The 27,848-nt window shown below is 37.3% G+C and overlaps 1 protein-coding gene across 9 annotated transcripts in view; it reads right to left on the bottom strand.

Annotated features, from left to right (window-relative positions):
- Positions 1–27,848, bottom strand: part of L3mbtl4 (L3MBTL histone methyl-lysine binding protein 4) — a 520,509-nt gene that overhangs the window by 197,381 nt on the left and 295,280 nt on the right. For all 9 annotated transcript variants that reach the window (XM_047526991.1, XM_047526997.1, XM_047526990.1 and 6 more), the window contains one exon: positions 25,902–26,016. In XM_047526991.1, coding sequence (XP_047382947.1) covers positions 25,902–26,016 — 115 coding nt within the window. The remainder of the gene's footprint in view (positions 1–25,901; positions 26,017–27,848) is intronic.

The raw sequence follows: 27,848 nt of genomic DNA, 5'->3' as shown, positions 1-27,848 counted from the left end.
CCACCACAATGTCTTGCCTCACCTGGAGGCCTTCTGTGGACTAAGACCTTTGAAACCATGAGCTCTCAAATAAAATTTTTCTCATTTAAAATTGTTCTAGTCAGATCATTTAGTCAGACCAGTGGAAAAACTGACTAAAACAGGAAGCAAAGCATAGGTGAACAGAGGAAGGGGCTGGTGGACTCCTTGGTGGGAGGAAGACAAATGTCTCTGCTGACAGCTTTTATTTTCTCAGCAAAACAGGCAATGAGGTTAACAGTTGTGATTGAGAATGGGGTAGGGAAGCAAAAGTATTAAATATGAACTAAAAAAATTGATAAACCAAACTCTTCAAATATGCCTAGGCCCCCTTTTCAAATAATTAAGCTTTGATTACCTTTGTTTTAAATTGGAAACTGTTAGGAGAGATTCTGAGTTTTTTCCTACCAGAAATATAAATTGTAAATATATATTGTAGTTTTCAAATAAGATTTAATGAAATAATTACCTTTGAAGGTTGGAGAATGCAAATAATAAGCAATATCTTTCAAACTGAAATTATAGGTTAATCATACCTATTCTCCAAGTCCTAATGAAATTAGAGACAACAAATACCCATTGCCAGTCATATTTCACATGTGAAATAAATACAACGATTGTGAAATGGAACTGCAATAAAATAACAACAAAGATTCTTTAAAATGTGAATTTTGTACTTATTTAGTGATCTACAAAAACCTTTAAAGGGCAACAATGTAATCTAACCATCTACCTAATGTAGGAAAGCAGTTAGAAAAAGCAGTTACCTTAAAGATCAGTGAATATAATAATAGCACTCATCCACCATGCAAAAACAATTATGTGGTAAGAAAAGAGTACAAAAACAATGGTTTTCTAAAACTCCTTTCCATAGATCCGAGAGAACTTCTGAATAGTTAAGGCAAAAAGAGAGGCGATCCAAGATGGCAGCCTAGAGGGTGACTGCACCCCCAGTTGCTCCAGAACCCAGGAGTTAAGAAGGGGAGGCATTGAGAGACTCGGACTGAAATAGAGCCACGGGTGAGTCTGCCCACTGGGTAAAGCTCGGCCCAGGTGGCAGGCCCAGATAGAGGTGGCTTATCGGAGCCGGGCAGGGCAGCTAGTCATCCACAGGCAGCCCTGCACACTCCGGCGGTGGGCCCCGCCCACACAGCCAGCTTCTCCAGGTTCTCGGAATGGAACTGGCCCGCTAGTGAGAGCCTTTCTGACCAGAACAAGCTTCGAGTCCTGGAGCCAGTGCAGCGCAGCGTACTCCGGCACGCAAGCAGCTTCAGGGACCAGGATAGGGCAGACAGAGACTTCCCCAAGTAGCCTGGACCCCTGCAGTGGGAGGTGCCTTTCAAGGCTAGCTTCTCAGACCAGACCACCCAGTGAGAGGCTTTCTACATAGAACCACCACAAGCCCCCGAGCCAACGAAGAGCTTCAATCTGCAAGCAGCCTCTGGGATCAGGGCAGGGCAGCCAGAGACCTCTTCAGGCGGCTCTGCCCACTCCGGCCGCAGGCTCTCTTCATGGGGCGATCCAGGATGGCGGCCTAGAGAGTGACTGCACCCCCAGTCGCTCCAGAACCCAGGAGTCAAGAAGGGGAGGCATTGAGAGACTCGGACTGAAACAGAGTCACAGGTGAGTCTGCCCACTGGGTAAAGCTCGGCCCAGGTTGCAGGCCCAGATAGAGGTGGCTTATCGGAGCCGGGCAGGGCAGCTAGAGTCTTCCCAAGGTAGCCTTCCACACTCCGGCAGTGGGCTCCTCCCACACGGCCAGCTGCACGGTGCAGGCCCATAGTGAGAGCCTTTCCGCACAGAGCCAGTTCAAAAACGTGGAACCAGTAGGGGGCTAGGGGCAGTTTTCTTCGGATGCGCTGCATTATCAGATTCCTCCAAGACATCAGGCTACTGAAGGCTGGGAGGTGATACACTGGAAATCTACCGGGACATTATAAGCCAATAGCGGAAAACTGCAATATCTCAGGGTCCCACTGACAGTTGACCAATATGAGAAAACAAGGGAAGAAAATGTCCCAAACAAACCTAGATACTACATCAATAAAACCCAATGACAGCACAGCAGAAGAAATGTCAGAAAGGGAGTTCAGAATGTACGTAATTAAAACGATCAGGGAAGCTAATGAGGAGATGAAAGAGCAAATGCAGGCATTGAAGGAGGAGATGAAAGAGCAAATGCAGGCATTAAATGATCGCACCAATCAACAGTTAAAAGAGCAAATACGGGAAGCAAGAGATCATTTCAATAAAGAGTTAGAGATACTGAAAAAAAAAACAAACTGAAATACTTGAAATGAAGGAAACAATAAACCAAGTTAAAAACTCCATAGAAAGCATAACCAATAGGATAGAACACCTGGAAGACAGAACCTCAGACATTGAAGACAAATTATTTAATCTTGAAAGCAAAGTTGGCCAAACAGAAAAGATGGTAAGAAATCATGAACAGAATCTACAAGAATTATGGGATATCATGAAAAGGCCAAATTTAAGAATTATTGGGATTGAGGAAGGCTTAGAGAAAAAAACCAAAGGAATGAACAATCTATTCAATGAAATAATAACAGAAAATTTCCCAAATCTGTAGAATGAAATGGAAAACCAAGTACAAGAGGCTTATAGAACTCCAAACATACAAAATTACAACAGACCCACACCAAGGCACATTATTATGAAAATACCTAACATACAAAATAAAGACAGAATTTTAAAGGCCACGACAGAAAAGAATCAAATTACATTCAGAGGGAAACCAATAAGAATATCAGCAGATTTTTCAATCCAGACCCTAAAAGCTAGAAGGGCCTGGAACAACATATACCAAGCCCTGAAAGAAAACGGATGCCAACCAAGAATCTTATACCCAGCAAAACTTACCTTCAAATTTGACGATGAAATAAGATCCTTCCATGATAAACAAAAGCTAAAGGAATTTACAAAAAGAAAGCCAGCATTAGAGAACATTCTCAGCAAAATATTCCATGAGGAAGAGATGAAAAACAACGATGCAAATCAGCAACAGGAGGCGCTAGCCTAAAGGAATAGCCAAATAAAGGAGAAACCAAATCATGTCAAAAACAAATATGAGTCAATTGACTGGGAATACAAATCATATCACAATAATAACCCTGAATGTTAATGGCCTGAATTCATCAATCAAAAGACACAGACTGGCACATTGGATTAAAAAGAAAAATCCAACAATATGCTGCCTGCAAAAGACTCACCTCATAGAAAGAGACACCCATAGACTAAAGGTGAAAGGATGGGGAAAAACATACCATGCACACAGACACAGCAAAAAAGCTGGAGTATCCATCCTCATTTCAGATAATGTGGACTTCAAACCAAAACTAATCAGAAGGGATAAAGAAGGACATTTCACACTGCTTAAGGGAAGCATAAATCAGCAAGACATAACAATCATAAATATCTATGCCCCAAACATTGGCTCATCCACGTACGTCAAACAAATCCTTCTCAATTCCAGAAATCAAATAGACCACAACACAATAATACTAGGCAATTTTAACACACGTCTCTCACCACTGGAGAGATCGTCCAAACAAAAATTGAATGAAGAAACTATAGATCTCAACAACACAATCAACAATTTAGACTTAACGGACATATATAGAATATGCCATCCAACCAAGAGCGAATACACTTTCTTCTCAGCAGCACATGGATCCTTCTCTAAAATAGACCATATTTTATGCCACAAAGCTACTGTTAGCAAATACAAGAAGATATACTACCTTGTACTCTATCAGATCATCATGGATTGAAATTAGAAATAAATGACAGAATAAAAAACAGAAACTTCTCCAATACCTGGAGATTAAACAATATGCTATTATATGATGAATGGATAACAGAAGACATCAGGAGGGAAATAAAAAAATTCTTAGAAGTAAACGAGAACAAAGACACATCAAAATCTCTGGGACACTATGAAAGCAGTACTTAGAGGAAGATTTATTTCATGGGGCGCATTCAAAAAAAGAAGTAGAAATGAACAAATAAATGACTTAACACTACAGCTCAAAGTCCTAGAAAAAGAAGAGCAGACCAATACCCAAAGTAGTAGAAGACAGGAAATAGTTAAAATCAGAGCCGAAATCAACGAAATCGAAACAAAAGAAACAATTGGAAAAATTAACAAAATAAACAGTTGGTTCTTTGAAAAAATAAACAAAATTGATAAACCCTTAGCCACACTAACAAAGAGAAAGAGGGAGAAAACTCAAATTACTAAAATTCGGAATGAACAAGGAAACATCACAACAGACACGAGTGAAATACAAAACATAATTAGAAGCTATTTCGAAAATCTATACTCCAACAAAACAGAAAACCTCAAGGGCATCAACAAATTTCTAGAGACATATGAATTACCTAAACTGAACGAGGAGGACATACACAACTTAAATAAACCAATTTCAAGCAATGAAATAGAAGAGGTCATCAAAAGTCTACCAACAAAGAAAAGTCCAGGACCAGATGGGTTCTCAGCCGAGTTCTACAAAACCTTTAAAGAAGAGCTCATTCCAATACTCCTCAAACTATTCCATGAAATAGAAGAGGAGGGAACCCTCCTAAACTCGTTCTATGAAGCCAATATCACCCTGATACCTAAACCAGACAGAGACACATCGAGAAAAGAAAATTTCAGACCAATATCCTTAATGAACATCGACGCAAAAATTCTCAAAAAAATTTTAGGAAATCGCATACAGATATATATTAAAAAGATAGTGCACCACGATCAAGTGGTCCTAGGGATGCAAGGTTGGTTCAACATTCGGAAATCAATAAATGTCATTCATCATATCAACAGACTTAAAGTTAAGAATCACATGATTATTTCAATAGATGCAGAAAAAGCATTAGATAAAATACAGCATCCCTTCATGCTCAAAACACTAGAAAAAATTGGGGTAGTGGGAACATTCCTTAACATTATAAAGGCCATCTACGCTAAGCCCATGGCCAATATCATTCTAAATGGTGAAAAACTGAAAGCGATCCTCCTAAAAACTGGAACAAGACAGGGATGCCCTCTTTCACCACTTCTGTTCAACATCATCCTTGAGACTCTAGCCAGAGCAATTAGACAAACCAAAGATATTAAAGGGATACGAATTGGAAAAGAAGAACTCAAACTATCCCTGTTCGCTGACGACATGATTATATATTTAGAGGAACCTGGAAATTCCACCAGAAAACTTTTAGAACTCATAAGTGAATTCAGTAAAGTAGCAGGTTACAAGATCAATGCTCATAAATCCAATGCATTTTTATACATAAGGGATGAATCTTCAGAAAGAGAAATTAGGAAAACTACCCCATTCACAATAGCTTCAAAAAAAATAAAATATTTGGGAATCAATCTCACAAAGAGGTGAAAGATCTCTACAATGAGAACTACAGAACACTAAAGAAAGAAATTAAAGAAAACCTTAGAAGATGGAAAGATCTCCCATGTTCCTGGATAAGCAGAATTAATATTGTCAAAATGACCATACTACCAAAAGTGCTATACAGATTCAATGCAATTCCAATTAAAATCCCAATGATGTACCTTGCAGAAATAGAGCAAGAAATTATGAAATTCATCTGGAAGAATAAAAAACCTAGAATAGCTAAAGCAATCCTCAGTAGCAAGAGCGAAGCAGGGGGTATTGCAATACCAGACCTTCAACTCTACTACAAAGCAATAGTAACAAAAACGGCATGGTATTGGTACCCAAATAGACAGGTAGATCAATGATACAGAATAGAGAACATGGACACAAACCCAAATAAATACAATTTTCTCACACTAGAGAAAGGTTCTAAAAATATGCAATGGAGAAAAGATAGCCTCTTCAACAAATGGTGCTGGGAAAACTGGAAAACCATATGCAATAGAATGAAATTAAACCCCTATCTCTCACCCTACACAAAACTCAACTCAAAATGGATCAAGGACCTCGGAATCAGACCAGAGACCCTGCATCTTATAGAAGAAAAAGTAGGTCCAAATCTTCAACTTGTCGGCTTAGGACCAGACTTCCTTAACAGGACTCCCATAGCAGAAGAAATAAAAGCAAGAATCAACAACTGGGATAGATTCAAACTAAAAAGCTTTCTCTCAGCAAAGGAAACGATCAGAAATGTGAAGAGAGAGCCTACAGAGTGGGAGAATACTTTGCCAACCATACCTCAGATAGAGCACTAATTTCCAGAATCTATAAAGAACTCAAAAAACTCTACACGAAGAATACAAATAGTCCAATCAACAAATGGTCTAAGGAAATGAACAGACACTTCACAGAAGAAGATGTACAAGTAATCAACAGATATATGAAAAAATGTTCAACATCCCTAGTAATAAGGGAAATGCAAATCAAAACTACCCTAAGATTTCATCTCACCCCAATTAGAATGGAGATTATCAAGAATACAAGCAACAATAGGTGTTGGTGAGGATTTGGGGAAAAAGGAACACTCATACATTGCTGGTGGGGTTGCAAATTAGTGCAGCCACTCTGGAAAGCAGTGTGGAGATTCCTCAGAAAGCTTGGAATGGAAACACCATTTGACCCAGCTATCCTACTCCTTGGCCTATACCCAAAGGACTTAAAATCAGCATACTACAGAGATACAGCCACATCAATGTTCATTGCTGCTCAATTCACCATAGCCAGATTGTGGAACCAACCTAGATGCCCTTCAGTTGATGAATGGATAAAGAAACTGTGGCATATATATACAATGGAATATTACTCCACAATGAAGAATGATAAAATTATGGCATTTGTAGGCAAATGGATGAAATTGGAGAATATCATGCTAAGTGAGATAAGCCAATCTCAAAAAACTAAAGGATGATTGATCTCGCTGATAAGCGGATGAGGACATATAATGGGGGGTGGGAGGGGTTAGCATTAGGTTTAGGGTTAGGTTTAGAGTTAGAGATAAGGAGAGCGGTAAGAATGAAGGAAAGAAGGACTGTATAGAGGGAAAAGAGGGGTAGGAGGGGTGGGGGAGAAGGGAAAAAAAAATAAACATCATTGCCCTATGTAAACGTATGATTACACAAGTGGTATGCCTTGACTCTATGTACAAATAGAGAAACAACATGTATCCCATTTGTATACAATAAAAAAAAAAAGAGAAACATGTTATAAGGGACTTTGCTTATTACTTAACAGAAGACAGAAGGCACTTCTTTATTAAAATATCTGGCAAATATTTTCTAAGCAAATCATAGTAAAATGCATTTATCACAGATTGAGTTTTAAATAAGCAACAATAATATAGTAGATAATTTGTTAATTTCACCAGGATCCTAGACAAGGATGACGACAGGTATAAATACAATATGGGGAGATCAGAAGCTAAAGGAATGAGGTGATTTGACTTGCAGGGCCTGGTTGAAGCATCTGAGATGGGACTGTGCATTAGCATGAGAGGTAAGGACTGTGGAGAAGACAGTGCACAAAGCCCATGCATTCACCAAATCAGGCTTTTAATAATATATTACAGAGCAATAAAGATCTTCTTGGAAATGTTTATTACCCAGCCTTTGACTTTGCAAAACCAGGAGGAAAGGCACTCTGCAGATCTATAAGGATAGAATAGTAAGAGGTCACCTAGATAGTGCAGAAGCATAGAATCCAAAGAGTTTAGAAATCTTTCAGGATTATTAGCAAACACAAGAAAATTGGTTTATCCATAAGGAAGATAAACTGAATTAAACCCACCTCACTCTAGTAACCTCCCTGTGAAGGATTGAGGAGTAATACAACATTCACACTATTCCACTAGACATTCCTAGATCATTTTTTCATTATGTTTAGGAAGGAAATAAGAATCTGTGATCGAAATATATACATTTGTCTTTTAAACTTAATGTTTATAGAACTGTCTCAGTGTTTTATTAAAAAAAAAAAAACACTATGATAAAAACTGAAACTATTTCCTTTTCCCTAAACTTCCTTTAGGATTCCTATGGAATCAGTCATTAAAAACAAAACCAAGAAAACCTAATTTGCAACTTGATTTAGTGTAAAGGTATTTTCCCATCTCATCTAAGTGAAAATGCAGCAAAACCACCAGTCTTCTCTTATTCATTCTTTTACTCTCTCATCCCTTCCCCCACCCCAGTCCCTTCCTCCCTCCCTTCATGTTCCCTTCACAAGATGAGACTGAAGTCAACCCAAAGGATGGTAACTTGTGACCTACTTATTCCTAGTATTTTGTTACGTAAATAAAGGAGACAAGGGTCACGCTTAAAACTAAGCATATCATGGTAGCTTGCAAATTGCTTTTGAGTTTCCCCCTTTCCCCAAAGAGAAAATTAGTAAATCCAATTTCACCAAAGTTGTCACGTATCTTTTTTGACTAAAGAAACAAACTGACTAGTTCTGATAGAAATGTCATCTGTTCCCTTAACAAACTAAACAGATACAAATGTAAAAGTTATTTAGAATAATACACATTCTCATAATGCCAAGACTTCCAAAGTAGGGAATAACCTGAAAGGTACATCTGGAGCAGTAAGTATGATGCCTGACATTTCTCCCACATGTTAGTCTAACATGGCTACGTTAAGAGTTTTCATGTCTGGGTGTGGTGGTGGTGGTGGTGCATGCCTGCAAACCCAGCTACTCAGAGTCTGAGGCAGAAGAATGGTGAATTCTAGGCCAGCTGGAAAACCTAGTGAGATCCCTTATTTATTTTTTAAAGAGTTTTCATGACCAATAAACTGTTGGCTACTCTTAACAGAAAATGTCAGGAGTCACCTGAAAAGCTCTTTAGGTGTGTGTGTCTCTGTGTGTATAAATTCTATTTCTCCCAATGGCTTCTTCCTAAACCTAACTCTACAATTAATGTATTTCCTTATTGAATTACCTGTGAATACACTTGGCAGAATTGTAATTTCTCCATAGAAGGAAATCCCCCACCCCATAGATGTCTCAATGAAGCAAAGGAGCAGGTGCATCTCCCCATAACACTCCTGCACTAGTTTATTCACTGGGGGTTTTGAATTTGTCTGGATTATAGTACTGGAAGGGAGAACAAGCCCTCCCAGACTGCAAGTGCCAAGCAAGGAGACACAAGTCATTAGACCTTCCACATGTTGCCTCATCAAGACAATCAAAATGCTCATGTTCATTGTTGATATAAAAGCACTTCACTTGGAGAGAGAGACAGTTACCATCACACTATTTAACCATTCAAACAATAACTTGTCTATAGTGTTTAAGTGTCCATTGTGCTGGCCCACATGCAATACCACCTCAAGATGGTCCAAAACAGCAGGACAATAATATACCAGGATCTGCCAGATCAGAAACCATGGAAACATCAGGGTTAAGAGAGTCTGGGAGGCTACCAGAACATATAGAAGTGGAAAAGGGGCCCAATAATGCTTAAATATGTAAATTTATGGGTCTTATAAAATCAGAATTATAGAAGTAAGTCGTGAATCTTATCTTTTAAGTGTTCCCCCATCCAGTTTAGCAACCAGGGACCATACAGGATCCATACACTTATTTTTATAAATAAGCAAATAATGGTTTAGAAAGTCTAATAATTTACTGCCAACTCATAAATCACATTGTGGTAGTTAGTACAAGAATTCAAGCTTACTGCTTGGAGATCTATGCTCTTTTGAATCTGCTGTGCAGTGCAATAAGCAACTGCTATCATTTTTTTTTTAAGTTTAAAATACTTAATTTACATGGATTGTATATATTCCAGATTTATGTGATGTTTGGATATATATATATATATATATATATATATTACATAATGACTGATTACCACAAATTAATTAACACATCACCAGTCATACTACACATTAGATCTCCAGAACTTGTCCATCTTACAACTTAGAGTTATTTCCTTTGACTGAAGTCTCTCCATTTGCCACCCTTCCAATCCCTAATAACCACTGTTCTACTTCTGAGTGCAACATTTTAGTTTATACAAATAGTCATGTGCTACTTACAGAAGGGGTCCATTTGGACAAAGGGGCTTGTTAGGCAATTTCACTGTTCCGTGAACATCAAAGAGTACACTTACACAAGTCCAGATTGTCTAGGTCAATGACTCAAAGGGGCTTCTCCCCCCACTCAAGGTAGCTCCTTGATGCAATCAAGAGGTGTGGCTATCATGAGATGTGTGAGGCTATTGCCAGAATAACACAGAAAACCGATTTATAGCAAACTTGTTTTGTAAGTAGGAGTACACTTTAAAGTAACTATAAAAGGTATTGTAAATACATAAACTCATAACATAGCTAATTATTAACATTATCAAGTATCATGTACCACACATGATTATATGTAATATATACTTTTATATAACTTCAATGCAGTAGTGTCATTTACACCAGTTTCCCCATGAACAAATAATGTACTGTGCTATAATGTTATCATGGCTATGCCCTCAATAGGCAGTAGGGCTTCTTCGGTTCTATTACAATTTTATGTAACCTATATGCAGTTTCACTGTTGATCAGAGTCATTATGCAGGGCATGATGGTATAAATGAGGTTATATGTCTTCCTGGCTGATTTCACAGTATAATGTTCTCCAGATTCATCCCCAATGTTGTGAATGACAGCATTTTCTTTTTTTTATTGGTGAAAAATTTGCCAATGTGTATATATATGCCATACGTTCTTTGGTGGATGCAAACAGGCTTTTCCTATCTTGGCACCATGAATAATGCTGCAATTAACATAGAGGTGCAGGCATCTTGTTGGAATATATAATCAGAAGAGGGATTGCTGGATCATATGGTAGTTACATTTTTAATTTCTTTTTCTTAAAATTTTTAGTTGTAGATGGACACGATACCTTTATTTTATTTGTTTAGTTTTATGTAGTGCTGAGGATCAAACCCACGGCCTCACATGTGCTAAGCAAATGCTTTACCACTGAACTACAACTCCACCATTATTTTTAGTTTCTTAAGGAACCTCCACATTGTTTCCCATAATGGCTATCCTAATTTATGTTCCCACCAAGAGTGTGCAAGGATTCCCTTTCCTCTATAATCTCATCAACACTTGTTATCATTTGTATTAGTCATTATAAAAGATATAAAGCGATATCCCATTGTAGTTTTTGCCTTGTATTTCTCTGATGATAAGTGATATTGTGCTCATATATTTGTTGGTCACCTGTATAGCTTCTTTGGAAAAATGTCTATTCAGGTCTTTTGCCATTTTTTATTACATTGTGTTAGTTTTTCTGCTATTGAGTTGTGTCAGTTCTTTATACATATGGGCATTAATCTCTTATTAGATGTATGGTTTCTAATATTTCTTCCCATCCTATAGGTTGGGTCTTCACTTGATTGACTATTTCTTTGGTTGTGCAGGTTTTCAGTTTGATGTAGTTCTCCTTCCTTATTTTTGCTGCCTGTGCCTTTGTTGTCGAATCCAAAAATTCGTTACTGAGAAAAAAAGTGAGGAGCTTTTCCTCTATGTTATCTTCTAGTTTTATGGCCTCAGATTTTATTTTTAAGTATTTAATGAATTTTGAGTTGATTTATGTATTCAATGGAAGACAAGGGTCCAGTTTCTTTATTAACCATGTGGAAAAGTTGAAAAACCACCTTTCATTAAAGACTTTCCATTCTGAAATTGTGTCTCCTTGATGCCTCTGTCAAAAATTAGTTGCTCACACATGTGGGTTTATTCCTGGGCTCTATGATTTGTTCTGTTGGTCTATGTATTTTTTATGATTGTCATAATATTGTGATTATTTTGATTTTGTAATATAGACTGACATCAGGAAATATGATGTCTCCATTTTTGTTTATTTTTAAAACCTCTTTGGCTACCTGGGGTCTTTTGTTTTTTTCACATGAATTATAGAACTTTTTTCTATTTCTGTGAAAAATGCAATTAGAATTTTCATGGGTGTTGCAATGAAGTTAAACATGATTTGGGGTACTATGGACATTTTAGCAATAGTCTTCCAATCTATGAATGTGAGATGTTGTTCCACTTATCTGTAGAAATATTTCTACATAATATTTCTACAATTTCTTTCATCAATGTCATAAACTTGCAATGTACAGATCGTTCAACTCCTTGGTTAAATTTATTCCTGTATAATTCTGTTTGATGGTATTCCAAATTTAATAGTTTCTTTAAATTTCTTTTTGGTAGTTCATTGTTAGTGTATAGAAACCAAACTGATTTTTATATATTCATTGTACACCCAGCAACTTCACTGGTTTCATTTACTACCTCTGACAGTTTGGGATAGATTCGTTAGAATTTTCTATATATAAGATTATGTCATCTACAAACAATTTAACTTCATTCTTTCCAATTTGGATGCCCTTTATTTCTTTTTATTCTTTAATTCCTGTGGCTAAGATTTTGAATATTACACTGAATAGAAGTGGAAGTAGGAACTCTGGTCTTGATCCTGATCTTAGATGAAAAGGTTTAGTTTTATCAACATTGTGTATGACCTTAGACCTGGGCTTGTCAGAAATGGCCTTATTATGTTGAGGAACATTCCTTCTATACATAATTTGTTCACAGTTCTCATCATGAAAGGATGTTAGATACTGTCAAATGCTTTTTCTGCATCTATTAAGATGATTATAGGGCTTTTAGCCTTCATTTTTTTCAGGAGGTAAATCACATTTATTGTTTTATGTATGTTGAACCATTCTTGCATCCCACTTAAATATGCTGTTGAATTTTTGTTTGACGGCATTTGGTTGATAATTTTACATCTTTGTTCATCAGGGATATTTGTCTATAATTTTCTTATAGTGTTTCTTATCTGGCTTTGGTATCAGGTATTACTTTGGTAAAATGAGTATTACAGTGTTGCCTCCTCTTATATTTTTTGGATGACATTTAGAAGGATTGGTGTTAATTCTTTAAATATTGGGTACAATTCATCTTGAAGACTTTTCTTCCTGGACTTTTCTTCATTGGGAAATTCTTGTTTACTGATTCAATCACCTTATGCATTATTGGCCTTCTCAGATGTTATATTTCTTCATAATTTATTTTTGGTGGGATGAATGTTTCTAGGATTTTTTCCATTATTTTCTAAGTTCTCCAATTTGTTAGCATATTATATTTTTCATGGTAGTCTCTTACAATCATTTGTACTTTTTGGTATCAATCGTAATGCCTCCTCTTTTATTCTTGTTTAATCTAGCTAAAGGTTCATCTTTTCAAAAATGAACTCTTTATTTACATTGATCTTTTGTCTTTTTAGTCTACAGTTCACTTGGTTCTGCTCTGATCTTTAATATTTCCTTCCTTTTGTTGATTTTTGACCTAGTTTATTCTTCTTTGTACAGTTCTTTGAGGTATGAAGTCAAGTTGTTTATTTGAAATATTTCTTTCATCCTTATGTAGATATTTTTGCTGCAAACATCCCTCTTTGTTTTGCTTTTCTTCAGCCAATATCTTTTGGTATGTTGTGTTTCACTTTAGTTTGTGTCAAGAGAGTTTATATTGCCTTTTAAATTCTTTCTTTGACCCACTGGTTGTTAAGGAATGTATTATTTAATTTTTACATATTTGTAAATTTTTCAAAATTCTCCTACTATTAATTTCTACCTCTATATCATTTTAATCAGAAAAAATATTTGAGGACTGGGCTATAGCTCAGTGGTAGAGTGCTTATGTAGCATTCATTAGACTTTGGGTTCAAAACCCAGCAAAGACAGGGAGGGAGGGAGAGAGGGGAGATGTTTGAAATGATTTCAGTCTTTTTAAATTTGTTAAGGCTTTTTTTTTTTACCAATCCACCCTATGATCTACACTAGAGAACATTCTGTCTGAACTTGAGAAGAATGTATATTCTGCTGATATTGGATGGAACGTTCTGCATAGGTCTCTCAGGTCTATTCGGTCTATAGTGTTATTAAAGTGCAAAGTTTCCTTACTGATTTTCCATCTGGATGAAAGGGAGGTACTTCATTCTCCTAAAAATTATTGTATTTTTGTTGATTCATTACTTCATTTCTGCTAACATATACTTTACATAATAAAAATGTTTATATATACATATACCAACTTTCTTATCTCAACTACTTTTAGCTTAAAAATATCACAAAAAAAGTCATATGCAAAAAGGTTATCAAATATCTGAAACAAATAGAATGGAGTTCCAACATTATCTACAAATTCTAACACACACACACATGCACACACACGTGCATATACACATACCCAAAGATAAGGAGGGAAAGAAAGGTATTTAAGTAACTATGACTATGGGTAGTCCCACCATGCTATGAAATCAGAGACTGTCACTCTTCATATATATATATATATATATTCACCTAGTGTCCACATATGTGAACATTTCCCCGAACCTGGAGTGGTCCTGGTATTTACACATACAGCATAGTTTTCATATAACATGCACCCAACTCACTCTGATGATGTCACCTAATGCTCAACAATGCTGCAGTCCAGCTCAATCTAGAGGGCAGTCCACTATGCAGGGCTTGCTGAGACATACTCTCCACTAATTGTGACTAAACACATTTTTTACCTTACTTGATGAATTTAGAACCTAACCCTAGAATAATTTGTGACTCCACTATGTTGTTGAATTTTCCCAGATGCCTTTGTTATACAATTTCATGGGAGGTATTACATAAAAAGATGCCTCTCCTAATGACTTCCACTGCAAAACAATTCCATTGCAATAAAAAAGAATGATGACTTCAAAGAAAATGATAGAGGATGTTCTTGTCAATCTAGAAAACACAAACTGCACATTAAAGAATAAAAACTTCCATAACCATATTTCTTTTACTCTGCTTTACAATTCCTTGGAACAATAAAAGCTCTTAATGTTCAGGAAAATGGTAGAATAAAGTAAAAATAAAGAGACAGGGAATTTAGGGGGGATAACATGTCTTGGGGAGAGGTCAGTGATGCAGGAGGGTAAGAGATAAGCTCTCAGCAGCTGGATCCTTCTCTTAATGACTTTCAGCTCTGTGGTGATTATAGAATAAAACAGTATACATAGAAAATTTGGGTGAAGAACTAAGTATAAGTAAATTTAGAAGTATTCTAGAAAATGTCCTCAGGTGAATAAGGGTTAAGTCTAGTAGCCAAGTAAAATATAGTGGGGAGAGGTTACTGGCTGGTCAAAATAGTTGTGACTTTGAATCTGTAATGCCTCAGATGAGGCGCTTCTAAATATATCAGTCCTATTAGTAGTTCATAGATGTAGAGATCTGAGATTTGCTAAGGAAAACTGTATAGATGATTTTTAACGTTCTGTTGTGGAGTGTCAAAACATAGATGAAAAGCAATAAAAAAAAAAAGTCAAAGACTCTTAGTTCCCTAATATGTTATTAAATTTTTAGTTTTCTAAGTTTGTCTTTCACAGCATTCACTGCATTTTAGATTTGTATATATTTTCAATTTCTTGGTTCTTGGATACTTAGAATGCAGGGTGAAATGAAAAAAAATCATGATCTTTATACAGCTCCCTTTTATGCAACCTAATATCTTAAGAAACGATGTTTCATTTACATTAAGATATTTGATTCTATGTTCATTCCTAAGAGTCATCTAAGGGCACATCTACTTGCAAAATAAAACTGTCAAGTATTTCTCAGTCTTTATAAAACCATGAAATAAAAATGAACAAAACATTTTCCAAGAGCTAACACTGCAAACTCATCTTTGAAACAAAACCCAGAGTTGCTTTCACTACTTTCCATCCTCATCCTACTCCCCACATTTGAAAGAAAGGATTTAATATCTTAACACTAAATTCTAGTGTGTGTAGCAGCCAAAACAGTCACACAGCACTTTCTCTGTCAATCTAATTGCCACAGCACTTCCAGGCCCAACAGCAACGTGTGCTCTCAGAACTCACCTCCTACACTCTAACCTCTATGGCCCTGGTCATCATGGTCACCAGAGTAGAATGACAGGACTGTGCAAGTCCTAACACAGTGGTTAGTACACTAGATACCAAATGAGTCTCTACTCAACTACAAGAGGAACACTGAGCTGATAAAAACCATCCTTGCTGGAGTCATCTTTTCAGGCAGTCAATTGCTCAAGGTCATTACCAAATATTGTAGGATGATGCAGGGCAAGAATATCATAATTTTATCCAGTTTCCTTTCCCTCCCCTGGAAGGAGTTATACCTTTCTAAAAAAGGCTGATCTCTTGCCTACCTCAGAATCTCCACTGGACACTACGCAGGACTTCCATTAGTCTAAGGTAGGATACGAGTTGTAAGTGGTGAGAGGGTAAGAATCTGTCTGGCCTTCCTGTCAAACTACTGAGTTACTTCATGACTTTTAGAAGTTAGTAAGTAGTGCGTCTTAAATATGCACAGAGGTGTGCCTTGTTTAAACACAATCTACTCTTATCTTTAAATAGGATGAGTGAGGCTGCCTTGCCACATTGCATCTCAACCATGAACAGAGATCAGCAGCAAATGAAGTCATCTAGTTGTGAAGAGGAAATAATCTGCACAATTGTTCTGAGCTACCACTAGGCGGCCAAAGACCAAATTCCAGAATAAAGTAAATGAGTTCTGCCCTCACGTTTTGAGAAGGTAGAGACACAGGTTAAGCATTTCAACAAGAAACATTTAAAACAGATAATATCATTAAGACTGTAAGTACATTCTGAAATGTATTATTTTTTTTTCTTGATAAGTCTATCATGTAAATCTGTAATTAGGGACTTCTAAAACTGCTAACTTTTTTAAGCTCAATATGCTATAATTGTCTATTAAGTCAATGAGTACTCAGGGACTCTTAAAACTGCTGATTACTTACGTGCTGTGTTTTGGAAGAACAAGTACTAAAGATTTCTTATGATATTCTCTTTAAAGTAGAAGGAAATTGAAAATGAAATGTGCTGTTACCTGGCTAAGTTAACAACCTTGATTATTTCATGGGAATGACATACATTCATCATCATATTTATTGTTCAGATCTAGACTATCATTGTATTAACTCATTTTTTAATCTAAGTAAATTTCCCTCTCTGATTGAATAATACTTTTTCTAAGTCCACAGAACTCCAAAAGTACATTAGAGAGGACTTTATTAATCATTCATTTCTTAATGTAGACTAAGTATTTTATCTCACTTAATACAATAAACAATGTACCACATCATATGGTATATTTATAAGTCATTCTGTTGTTTTATGTATCTGCTGTGTAATGAACCAAAATAGATAAATATGAGTTATATCTTTTATCAAGTCAGGTTCTATTATGATTGTTCATTTATGTTTAACAGTTAAATCAGCAGTGTTCCCAAGGTCTATAATATGAATTATAGAGGCCATATATGATAGATACCATTATAGTTTTTACTATTTTTCAAACACACATTTTAACTTCATAACAATGCTTCATTTAATTTACTTTGTAATCCAGCATTATAATTACTTCCAAATATAAATCAAACAGACGCTAAAGAAAGAACAATGACAAAATTATTTAGACATGGAAGCTAGCTAGGAAATCTCCTTTCTCTGCCTGTCAGCTTCCTATTTGTGAAAGCTTCCTGAATCGGTTGTAGTGACTGCAACTGGCCCATGTCTCTCCAACAAGACAAGGTTGCAGGTGAAAAGCCAAGGTGATATTTATGGATGCCAATTTTGCATAAGTGACTATCCATCACTCAGACAGATGAAAATACAGATATGTGGTTTTGGAAGCCAGGCCCTAGGGAAACATGGACAGATACAAGGCTCACTGTCTTATAATTCATGAAGCTTAACAGTTTCATGTAGACTAATGAAAATTAAAAGAATTACATATTATGATGTACACTATGGATAAAAGGAAATGGTGGGAAAAAATGGAAATGGTGAAATGGAAAATAATACTGATGGTTGTTCTCGGGATAATGTGGCCAGGAAGGGTGCCTCTAAGAAGGGATACTTGAATTGAATCTAAAGAGTGAGAAAGAGTCATCCCTTAGAAGAGAATTTGTGAGAAGACCCAGGGTAAGAAAAAGCTAGTGTTTAAGAAACTGTAATGTAAGAAAGGAAGGCAATAGACAAGAGGTGGGTAGGAAGACCAGGAGATCAAGGTACAGATTCCCACATTCCTGCTCTTACTTCCCCACTTCAGGATGGCACTGGGGTGGGAACTGATTAGCTGAGGCTGGGGCAATGGCAGCTGTCTGCTTCATCTGGCATGCTAAGTGCAGCTAAACATCTCTAGGGAAAGAGTCCACAGGGAGCCTTCTGTGTGGCAGCAGGTTACTGGCCCATGGCCATGTGTTTCATCTGCACAGCCATCTGGGACCCAGAGGGGACCCCGATGTTCTCATGTGCCTGAGGAAGGAGGTACAGGATCTCTGGAAGGGCTGGTAGGTGAGCAGAAGTGTGGGGCCTAGAACAAAAGCCACATAAAAAAAGAACTGAGAGTCAGAGCAAACAGCTAGGACCCCCTCCCTTGGGGGAAGTATCTTGAGTTATGAATCCAGGGGATTGATCCAGGCCCGATGAGGATGCATTTTCATGGAAAGGTCCTTTTCCTGGGAAGAGTCAGAGTTGTGAGCTGCTCATTATGCTCCAGGTATGAGGTGTCATCTTTTTTTCTTTCTTTCTTTTTTTTTTGCACCTGCTTCCCTTCTGCCTTGTGCAGTACTACTGATGCTGCAAAAAGAGGCTGCCACCTCTTTCTCGAAACCCAAACTCAGCCTCACCCAAGCTGAAACTTATGACCAGCTCTATCACTCTGTTGGGAGAAGGGTACCTGTAACAGGAAAGGGACTCAGGTGATGATGAAAGAGCATCCTTTTAGACCAAGCCAGGCATTACATTCTGATCAGAGTCAGACATCCCCCTCTGTCTCCAACCAGTTGTGCAAATCACTGGTTCCCTTATCTCTGAATGATAGGTTTGGAGCCAAAATAGCTCTTAGGGCTTTGTTTTATATTCTACATCTCTACATTGGTGATTCCCAAGGAGAAAGCACTATTTTGAGAATATGAACCAAATCACTTCTCCTGTGTTCACTCATCTTTATACCCAAGCTGACAGAGCAGCTTTATTCATTTCAAGCTGGAACTACACAGTCTTTGTGTCAGAAACAAGAGGCTAGCCTCATCTGATGTGATGGTTGTTGCATGGCCGGTTCCAGACTGTGCACTGCAGCATTCCCTGGAGAGGGGCCAGGAGTCACCAGACCACTCCACACCCTACCAGCTCTTGTCACTGCCTGTCAGCTTTGGTCATTTCACAGAAAAACACCTTACCTGTACCCTGGTGCGAAAACTCTATTAGTCACCAAGTGGGCATCCAAATAGGCATGTAATTAAAAAGAGGGTTGTTTTGTCTCAAGTTTTATCTACCTTATTAGAGGGACTAGGACCTGTCACTTTTTATTTTGTTTTTATTCCTACCAGAAAACATTTACAAAGTAATTCCATGTAATTGAATATCTTATATTGTTTAACTGTGATTTCTGAAAGAGTGTTAAAAGAAGGGCTGAAGGAGTAGGGAGGTTAGAGTAACATGGCCCACCATGCACAAAGCCAACAGAGGACATGGGCTGGGCTATCCCAGTCCACTGAATGAAGGGGTATGTTTTCTAGCAGGTGGGAGGGCAAGTGATGGCCAGAGCACAGGGAGAAGTCCAAGTTTATGACTGGCACATTCCATTCTGAACCCTTCGACAAACATTTTCTAATGGGCATTTACCACCTACAAAAGCCTCAAAGATTCCAAGGAACAAAAATGCATAATATGAAGATGCTGCTTCAAGGGAGCCATAGGTCACTCACTGGATGACTCTCTCAAGCTCCAGGCTGCACTGTCTGTGGAGGCACTGCAGACGGTGCAATGGAGAACCAACCGAAACATAAATTCCCTGCCATTGTAGAACAAAGAGTCTACAGGGGAGTAGGAGTGAAACCATAAACAAAAAGAGCACATAGCATCAGGCCAGGCTCCATGAGCTTCCAGTGGGAACAACCAAAGCAGGTAAGTGACTAGAAGGAGAAACATTATTGTTTGTGGTGGGTGTGGTAAGAAAAGGCATCTCTTGGAGTTGACATCTGAACAAAGCCTGAGGATGTATGGCACCATAGAGCTCCAAGGCAAGGGGCAGCAACTGTGAAATGTGGCCGGTAAACTGCAGAACTTGCCCAAGGCCAGCATGATTGGCGTGAGAGTGAGGATAAGAGCACAGGAAACCTGCTGGTTTGTTTGTCGAAGGGTTCAGAATGGAATGTGCCAGTCATAAACTTGGACTTCTCCCTGTGCTCTGGCCATCACTTGCCCTCCCACCTGCTAGAAAACATACCCCTTCATTCAGTGGACTGGGATAGCCCAGCCCAGTGGCCAGAAGCATCTGTGAAGGGCCTCCAGCAGACAGCAAGCACCTTGAGTGAGTTCTGCAAGCTATCAGAGGGTTCTGAGCAAGAGCACATAACTGTAATAACAAGACGCAATACTGTGGGATGACAAGGATGAGGGGCAATCCATCTCCCCAGGGGCATCGGATGAAATGTGGGAGAGGAGAAACACTCCACTACAAAGCACTTCATCTTTTCTGCCCAAGTGCTAACACAGACTAAGAGAAGAGGTAAGAAGTAGAAGAAAGTGCCACTGCCTAAGTCCAAAATAAAGAAAGGGAACAACAGAGGAGAAGGCTCAGGTAAAGACTGGTTAGGACCATCTGATTTGACAACTAGAAAGCTACTGAACAACCCAGAATAATTCTTAGCTCCAGTGATGTATTTGTGTACAGATTTTTACTTAAAGAACACCAAAACTATATTTCAGTTGAATTTGGTTTATAGGAAACACTGACCTTATGTCTAAATTAGTAATTTGAAATGTTTTGAACTGTCCTACATATTAATCCATATTCACTCAGTGATCAACAATCCTTTTCTGGATAGTAAAATTTTAACAAGTACCTAGAGAAAGAAACATATTAGTTTTATACGTTCTAGGATGTAAAGTCACTCCTAATTTTCTGGACCAATAAAGAGAAATGGAGGCCTGGGAAGAAAATGTGCCAGCACTCTTGGTCCCAGCCTTACTCTGGGTATGAGGCAGTAGAACAGCAGCTGGGATTGCATTTAACCTCCCAAGACTGCATGGCCTAGAGGTAAGGTGGTGGGTACACAGGCAGAGTTGGAGCAGAATTGAAGTTAAGCCTAAGACTTTCTAACTCCAAAGTTCATCATCTTGTTTCTCAACCTTGTTTACTTTCTAAAGCAAGAAATACTTCATTATCCAATAGAGTGTAGGTACTCTGTGGGTGAGTAACAAAGGATATAGTAAAAGAAATAAGCTTGATGAAAAAATTTAATAACCAACATGACTGAGATTAGTTTCTGATTGATAGACCAAAAATCCAGTGAGATGATGGAGGTAGGCACAGTATCTAAGAATCCTTAGGGAATACAAAGTGTGACATAAAGATCTTAATAACTTAGCAGGGCATATCTTAATTATTTCATTTGATTCTAAGCACAAAGTCCCCCATGAAGGACTGTACGTTGGGTAAAACAGAAAATTGCATCTTCTTGGATGAGAAAAGGAGAGTGGCATCCTGTAGTGGGACCAAGGGTGCAGTGCAGGTGAGTGCCTGTCTGTGGGAATGCCAGCTAGGAGGAAGCTGTGGTCACCTGGTCATACAAACTGGGCCTCCTCCCAATATTGCCTTTCCAAGGACTTATATTAAATTATGGTCTTAGCCAATATTTGCTGTGCAACCACTTCTGCAGAGGCAGGAAGCTACAGCACATAATGTCTTAGCTCACTTTTTGCAATGAGTTCAAATGTTCTTAGCAAAATGGAAACAAAAGAGACATCACTTCTTTAGAAATAACTAAAATTTTAGTAAATTCTACTAAAATTTATATGAAAACCAGTAAGTTCCAATTTTGCTTATGCTTAGGCCACTTCCATCTCTAGAAAGATTGCCACTAGATAGGGTCAAGCATGGGCTTCTGAACCAGCTCTGGACCGTTCCAAAGGGCTTCTCAGGCTAACCCACAACTCTGCCCACACTTTAAATCCACATTAGCACTTGAGATTTAGTTTTTACATATTGATAGGTAGCTGTGTGATTCATTCTACTTCATACATTTGTAAACTGCTGCCTCTTCAGAGGTAAATTGACATGGAAGCAAAACATACATATATATAAAGAATACATACATACATATACATTTTATACAGATATGCATTTTCTCTTTGTTTCTAAGATATTTATTATAACACTAGCTACAAATGTGTTGGAAAACAGGAAACATTCATAAAGAAAAAAGAAGAGAATAGATTTAAAAACTGTCTATCTCACACTTTCTTTTATCATTCTTGCTTTTGCATAAAATCACCAGTAAGCAACCTGCTGTGATATTGTTTGTAAAAATTAACTAAAGTAAATCAATAAAATAGATAAAGCTTAACCAGGCTCTAATTCCATAAATGATAGTGAATTAGATATCTCTAAGATTTTTCTCTAAGTCCTAAAATTTTTGATAGTCTTCTCAGTTTTCATCAATAAAGCAATGATACTACATACAATAAAGTAAGAAAGATAATTCTTGAATCACACAAATACAACACAAATTTTAAAATAGAAGGCAAAAGATATTTGAAAGTTAAACTATCTGAAAACAAATTCAAAATATCTGAGGGCTGGGACTATGGCTCAGTGGTAGAGTGCTTGCCTAGCATGTGTGAGGCACTGGGGTCAATTTGTATGTGGTACCACAAACAGAAACATAGATAAATAAGTAAATGTTCATGAACAACAAAAATATCTGAAAGTTAATGCTGGTCAGATGGCAAAATACTGAGTTTTATTTTATAGATTTACTTATGAAATCTAATTATTTTAATATGATTATCAAGGATATTGGACATTTCAGTGTGAAGAGTTTAGTTTGAATCGTATGAATAAATAAAATCAATTCTAATTTAAAGAAGATGATCTAATGTAATTGTGATTTATCATCCATAAAATGTGGAGTGAGCCAAGGCACTGCACATCATTCCCACTGGGGAGCATGCACTGCCCTGCCTCTTCCCCCAGGCACTCCGTGCCCCTGAGGGCTGTGGTCTTCTGTGGAGGAAGCTGGGTGTGGAGGAAAGCTGTGGAAAAGTGAGGTACTGACTCCAGACACCTAGGAGGCTGACATTCAGGTCATTGTGAGTAAATCTGTTTAGTATAAAAAAGGGTTTGGGGAGAATAATAGAGGCAGGTTAAGATACAGAAGTGGGCAAAGTACATGTGAAGGAATCTAGAGCTTAGAGACTGTTGGGTGCCAACAAAAGTTTCAAGAATTGAGACAATGAGATGAGTTTGGAGTCTTGCAGACTGTTTCAGGGAGAGAAAAAAAAAAAGGGAAGAGACAGTCATGGAACCACTGCCAACAGTCAAGACCAGACCCTCAAATTTTTATTTAACCGAGTATAAGACCAATCATTTCTTTCTACATTCCAGGTGAAGAATAATTCAGTGACTGATCAATCAATCAATAACAGTAATAGTAAGAGTGCATGTATTTTTGCTTTAACAACAGGGGCATGGGTGATACAAATTAAACCATATTACAAATCTATGTATTTGAAAATCATTTAGGCAAATTCTTAAGATGCAGATATGCAAAACTGTAGTTGTAGGGTTAACCAAACAACCTGCAATAGGCCAAATTAATAATGACTGACCTAAGTAAAATTTATGAGAAAAAAAATGAAGCACAGTAATAACAGAAAATCATGACCAAGAGAAGACAGCCAATTACAAGTTATCTTTTTCCTAAATTCTAGGGATTCTAATTACTGAAGTATGAGTACATAATATAGGAATCTTGTAATATGTTGTATTCCCAACAACATGTAGAAGTCAAACTTTTGTATAAAGTGAATTAAGTTATTTGGAAATCTCCAATCAGATGAATTTTAGTTAAATTTCAAATTTGTAGCCCTTAATAATTCCCATTTTATATGATAACGAAAATCTATAGAATATTGTAACATTTCTTCATAGCAGCTAACTTGGATGAGCACATACTATGAGTCAGGCAGTTTCTGAAGTACTCTGCATACATTTATAACACTTCATAATTTCACATTTATGAGACAGATAATATTATCTTTATTTTATACAAAGAAACTGAGACATAGTGAGACATATAAATAAGCAAGCAATAAAATGGAGAATCATATGCAAGCATTCTGACTCCAGTTTTCATGTTTTTAACCACCTGGACTGTATTTCCTTGAGAACTTGCCTTTTTAGATCCATTTCAGACATGGTGGGAAGACCTGTGCCACCACCAGCAGAGTGTAGACCAAATTCTAAGAATCATTTGAAACCATGATGAGAGCTCAAAATAATGCAATGACACTGAGGAGGCAGAGTGAAAGTCAGAGATGGATTCTGGAAAAATTAAAGAATCAGCAGGCCTTGGTGACTGGCTGCACATGTGGGAAGAGGAAGGGCAAGAAGAAAGTGAAGTTTCCACATGACTTCATAGTAAGAAGAAGGAACTTATGGAGGAACTAGAGTAAAAACTGCAAAGTTTGGGCTGAAGATGAAGTTTAAACTTAACACTGAGACTTCAGGATGCTTATGAGATATTCAGGTAGAGAAGCCAGGAGGGCAGCTTGAAAAAGGAGTAGGTGATAGGCAAAGTGGAGTGAAGAGAGCTGCCCCTACGCCTGCAATTCTGGCTCATCCCAACGCCAGTTGAAATTGTTTCTAGCTGAAAAAGTCACGAGGTGAGAGATGAATGCAAGGTAAGCGATGGTGAGGAGGATGGTCAACGTAAAATGAGAACCATCTCCCTGGTATGCTGGGATATGAAATCAGGGAGACAAAAGAGTACAATCAGATAAAATTAAAAGGCATAAATGCTGGCTCCTTCCTAGACCTGGAATCCCCCCACAGGCTGCTGACCATGGTCTTATCTGCCATTCTTTGTATATGGAGACTCTGCTTGCTGATACACTGTCATTTCCATAAAAGCATGCATCTTATTGATGCTGCAGATTTTGAGAAGCCCAGCACAATGTAAGACTGTCATATTCATCAGGGATTCTTCTCACTCTGACAGAAGTTGGGGGATTCTCTCACAGATGCTGTAGGTACCAAGGTCTAAGGTTCAAGCTCATTAGGCTGGCTCAACATAAGACACCTCATTAACACAGTACATGCCAGCTTCATCCCAAGTTGTCGAGGGAGGGAAGCAGAGGCAGTGAGAGAGCAAAACAATCCCAAGAATGCAGAACACTTGCATGAGTGTCTGCAACTAGTTATTACTCATGTCAGCCTAATCGGATCTGAGGACTCCTTCAGACAAAAGAATAAGGGATTTGGATTGGTAGCTCATTAGAATTTAGAGTGTTTAATTTCCTTCTTAACATTAGGTGGCTACAAAGGCGGAAATAAAGAAGATACCAATAAAATAGAGGTTTTAAAACCTTTAAAATTAAAAAAAAATTGAAATTGCTGAAATTTAAAATATTTTAAATATTTTTCCCTAAAATTATCTGTAATCTATTCTAAAAATTAAATTAAGATGGGATATTTTAAAAAACAAATCTGATTTGAACAAAAAGCAATGACCAGATGAATTTAGAGATAGTTGCTAAGTTCTCCAAACTAAAATAAAGAAAAGAGTTTCCTTTGGAAAACACCATCAAAATAATTTCTTAGTGATTATCACTTTTCATTTACATAAAGCATGCCCTTTGAGGCCTGAGAAAATTAGCTTTCAATGTAACTATAGCAATGATTAATTCACTCATCTGTTATTTAGCTCTCAAATAAATGTAATGACATGACTAAGCAGCAATAAGACTGTAATTCAAAAATCAGAATTTAAAACCAATCATGAAAAGCAGAATACTTACGACGTGGCACTTCCAGTGGATGTCCTGTTACATCACACCAGCCAATGGGGTGAATGTCAGGGCTGTCTGCCTCCTGCCAATAGTCATACTTATGGTCCCAACCATCAAAGTGAACCTGTTAACATGATTTTTAATAATTACTATTTTTATTTAGTATTTTAGTACTCCTGTATTATTATATTTTTATATTTTTAGTTGTAGATGGACACAATACCTTTATTTTATTTATTTATTTTTAAGTGGTGCTGAGGATTGAACCCAGTGCCTCATACTAGGCAAGTACTCCACTGAGCTATAGCCCTAGCCCCCCTGCTTCCTGTATTATTTTAAAACAAATCTCAGAAACTCAGACTGAAACTTTATTGGTTGCACCTTGCTGCTGAAACAATACTTAAAAGTGCTATCCTGTAGCCTTCTGATATAGCCAACAAAGGATGGTATAACAATTTTTCAAAGAAATTAAAGAGGTTGGGAAATAAAAATTTGTCAGAAATGGATTAAAATTTGAAGGAATAAGACCAATACACTTTCTTAAAAGATAATTCACAGACTGCTATTGAGGGCACACTTCCTGCCCTGAGTACCTGTCCTGACCGCCACTGGAAGCTGTGCCAGCATCATAACAAACCGACATTAATGCAGGACTTACACTGATGGGAAAGGCATGGGCTAGATTACAAGGAAGCAATAAATTCCTATGTCCTCACAAATAAGGAGAGATTCAATGGAACAAAGGAGGCAAAGAGAGGAGATAAAATATGTCACTGGGTTAGATGGATTTGAATAGCTATCTATTAAAGGACAAAATGTAAATTATCAGGAAATCTTCCAAGGTAGGACCTGCATCCAGCAATCTGCTTGGTAGGGCTCAAACAAGGCTCCTTGATCACAGCTTTGTATTTTATCTACCAAACATACACACACAACTCACACATACGTACAAGCCTAATTAAAATAGAGTCCAATTTATGAAATAAAAATCAAATACTTCTTTAATATAAAAAATACTATGTTCTACTAGTTTCATGTTTGGAAGGAAAAGTCCATTTTTTGTGTGTAGAAGAAGAATGAGAAGACTTCATTATTATATAACTCTACTTAATCTCCTGTATGTTTTCTAGTTTTAATTAACAATTAAACAAAGAATCTATCCTTTTCAATGTAAAAAGAATCCTCATGATGTTTTCAAAATCATATTTTGAATAAATAGAGCAAAGTGCCTAGCATTATATAAATCAATGGAAATATAAATCTATTATGCTACACATAGGACCAAAAAAACCAAAACTGTATGTATTGGAATCTACTGCGCCGAGGAGAAGCCCAGCCACCAGGCCCAGTGCCCACGCAAATCCCCAGTGCCTGCACACTGCAGTTGACCATCTATCAATGCATGGGGTGGCCTCTGCTCACTAGCATTGATTATTCCTGACCTGGAGGTCACCATCAATAGTGGGACAGCACCCTTCGTGGGATACTGCATTATCAAGTTCCTCTCAGGCATCAGGCTAATGAAGACTAGGAGGTTTGAACAGTACAGCACAGTTTTATTGTAGAATTTTTTTCTATTATTAGTAGTATTATGATTATTCCTACTATATCTACTATTATTCCTACTTTTTTCTTTTATTAATACTTTTCTCACTTTATTTTCCTCTTATCTGTTTCCTTGGAGATTCCTTCTGCCTTTTCTCAAGCTAACAACCTATTTCTTTTAATTCTGCTTTCACTATTCCTTCAACATAGTACCTCTATAGACTCACTTCTTATCTCATTAATGATATATCCTATATTCCTTCCCATGCTCTTTGTCCACCATTAAAAATTGTGGTCCTTATTGCAAATCTATTATGCTGTAGATAATAATTAAACTCATCATCTCTGTTTATTAAGACAATGTGGTTAATATCTTAATAGGGACTATTTGGGTTAAAGATGCATACTGTT

The sequence above is a fragment of the Sciurus carolinensis genome, chromosome 15 (assembly GCF_902686445.1).
Source record: "Sciurus carolinensis chromosome 15, mSciCar1.2, whole genome shotgun sequence".
Classification (NCBI taxonomy): domain Eukaryota; kingdom Metazoa; phylum Chordata; class Mammalia; order Rodentia; family Sciuridae; genus Sciurus; species Sciurus carolinensis.
The sequence above is the reverse complement of the archived record's forward strand: the minus strand, read 5'-3'. Positions and strand labels throughout refer to the sequence as shown.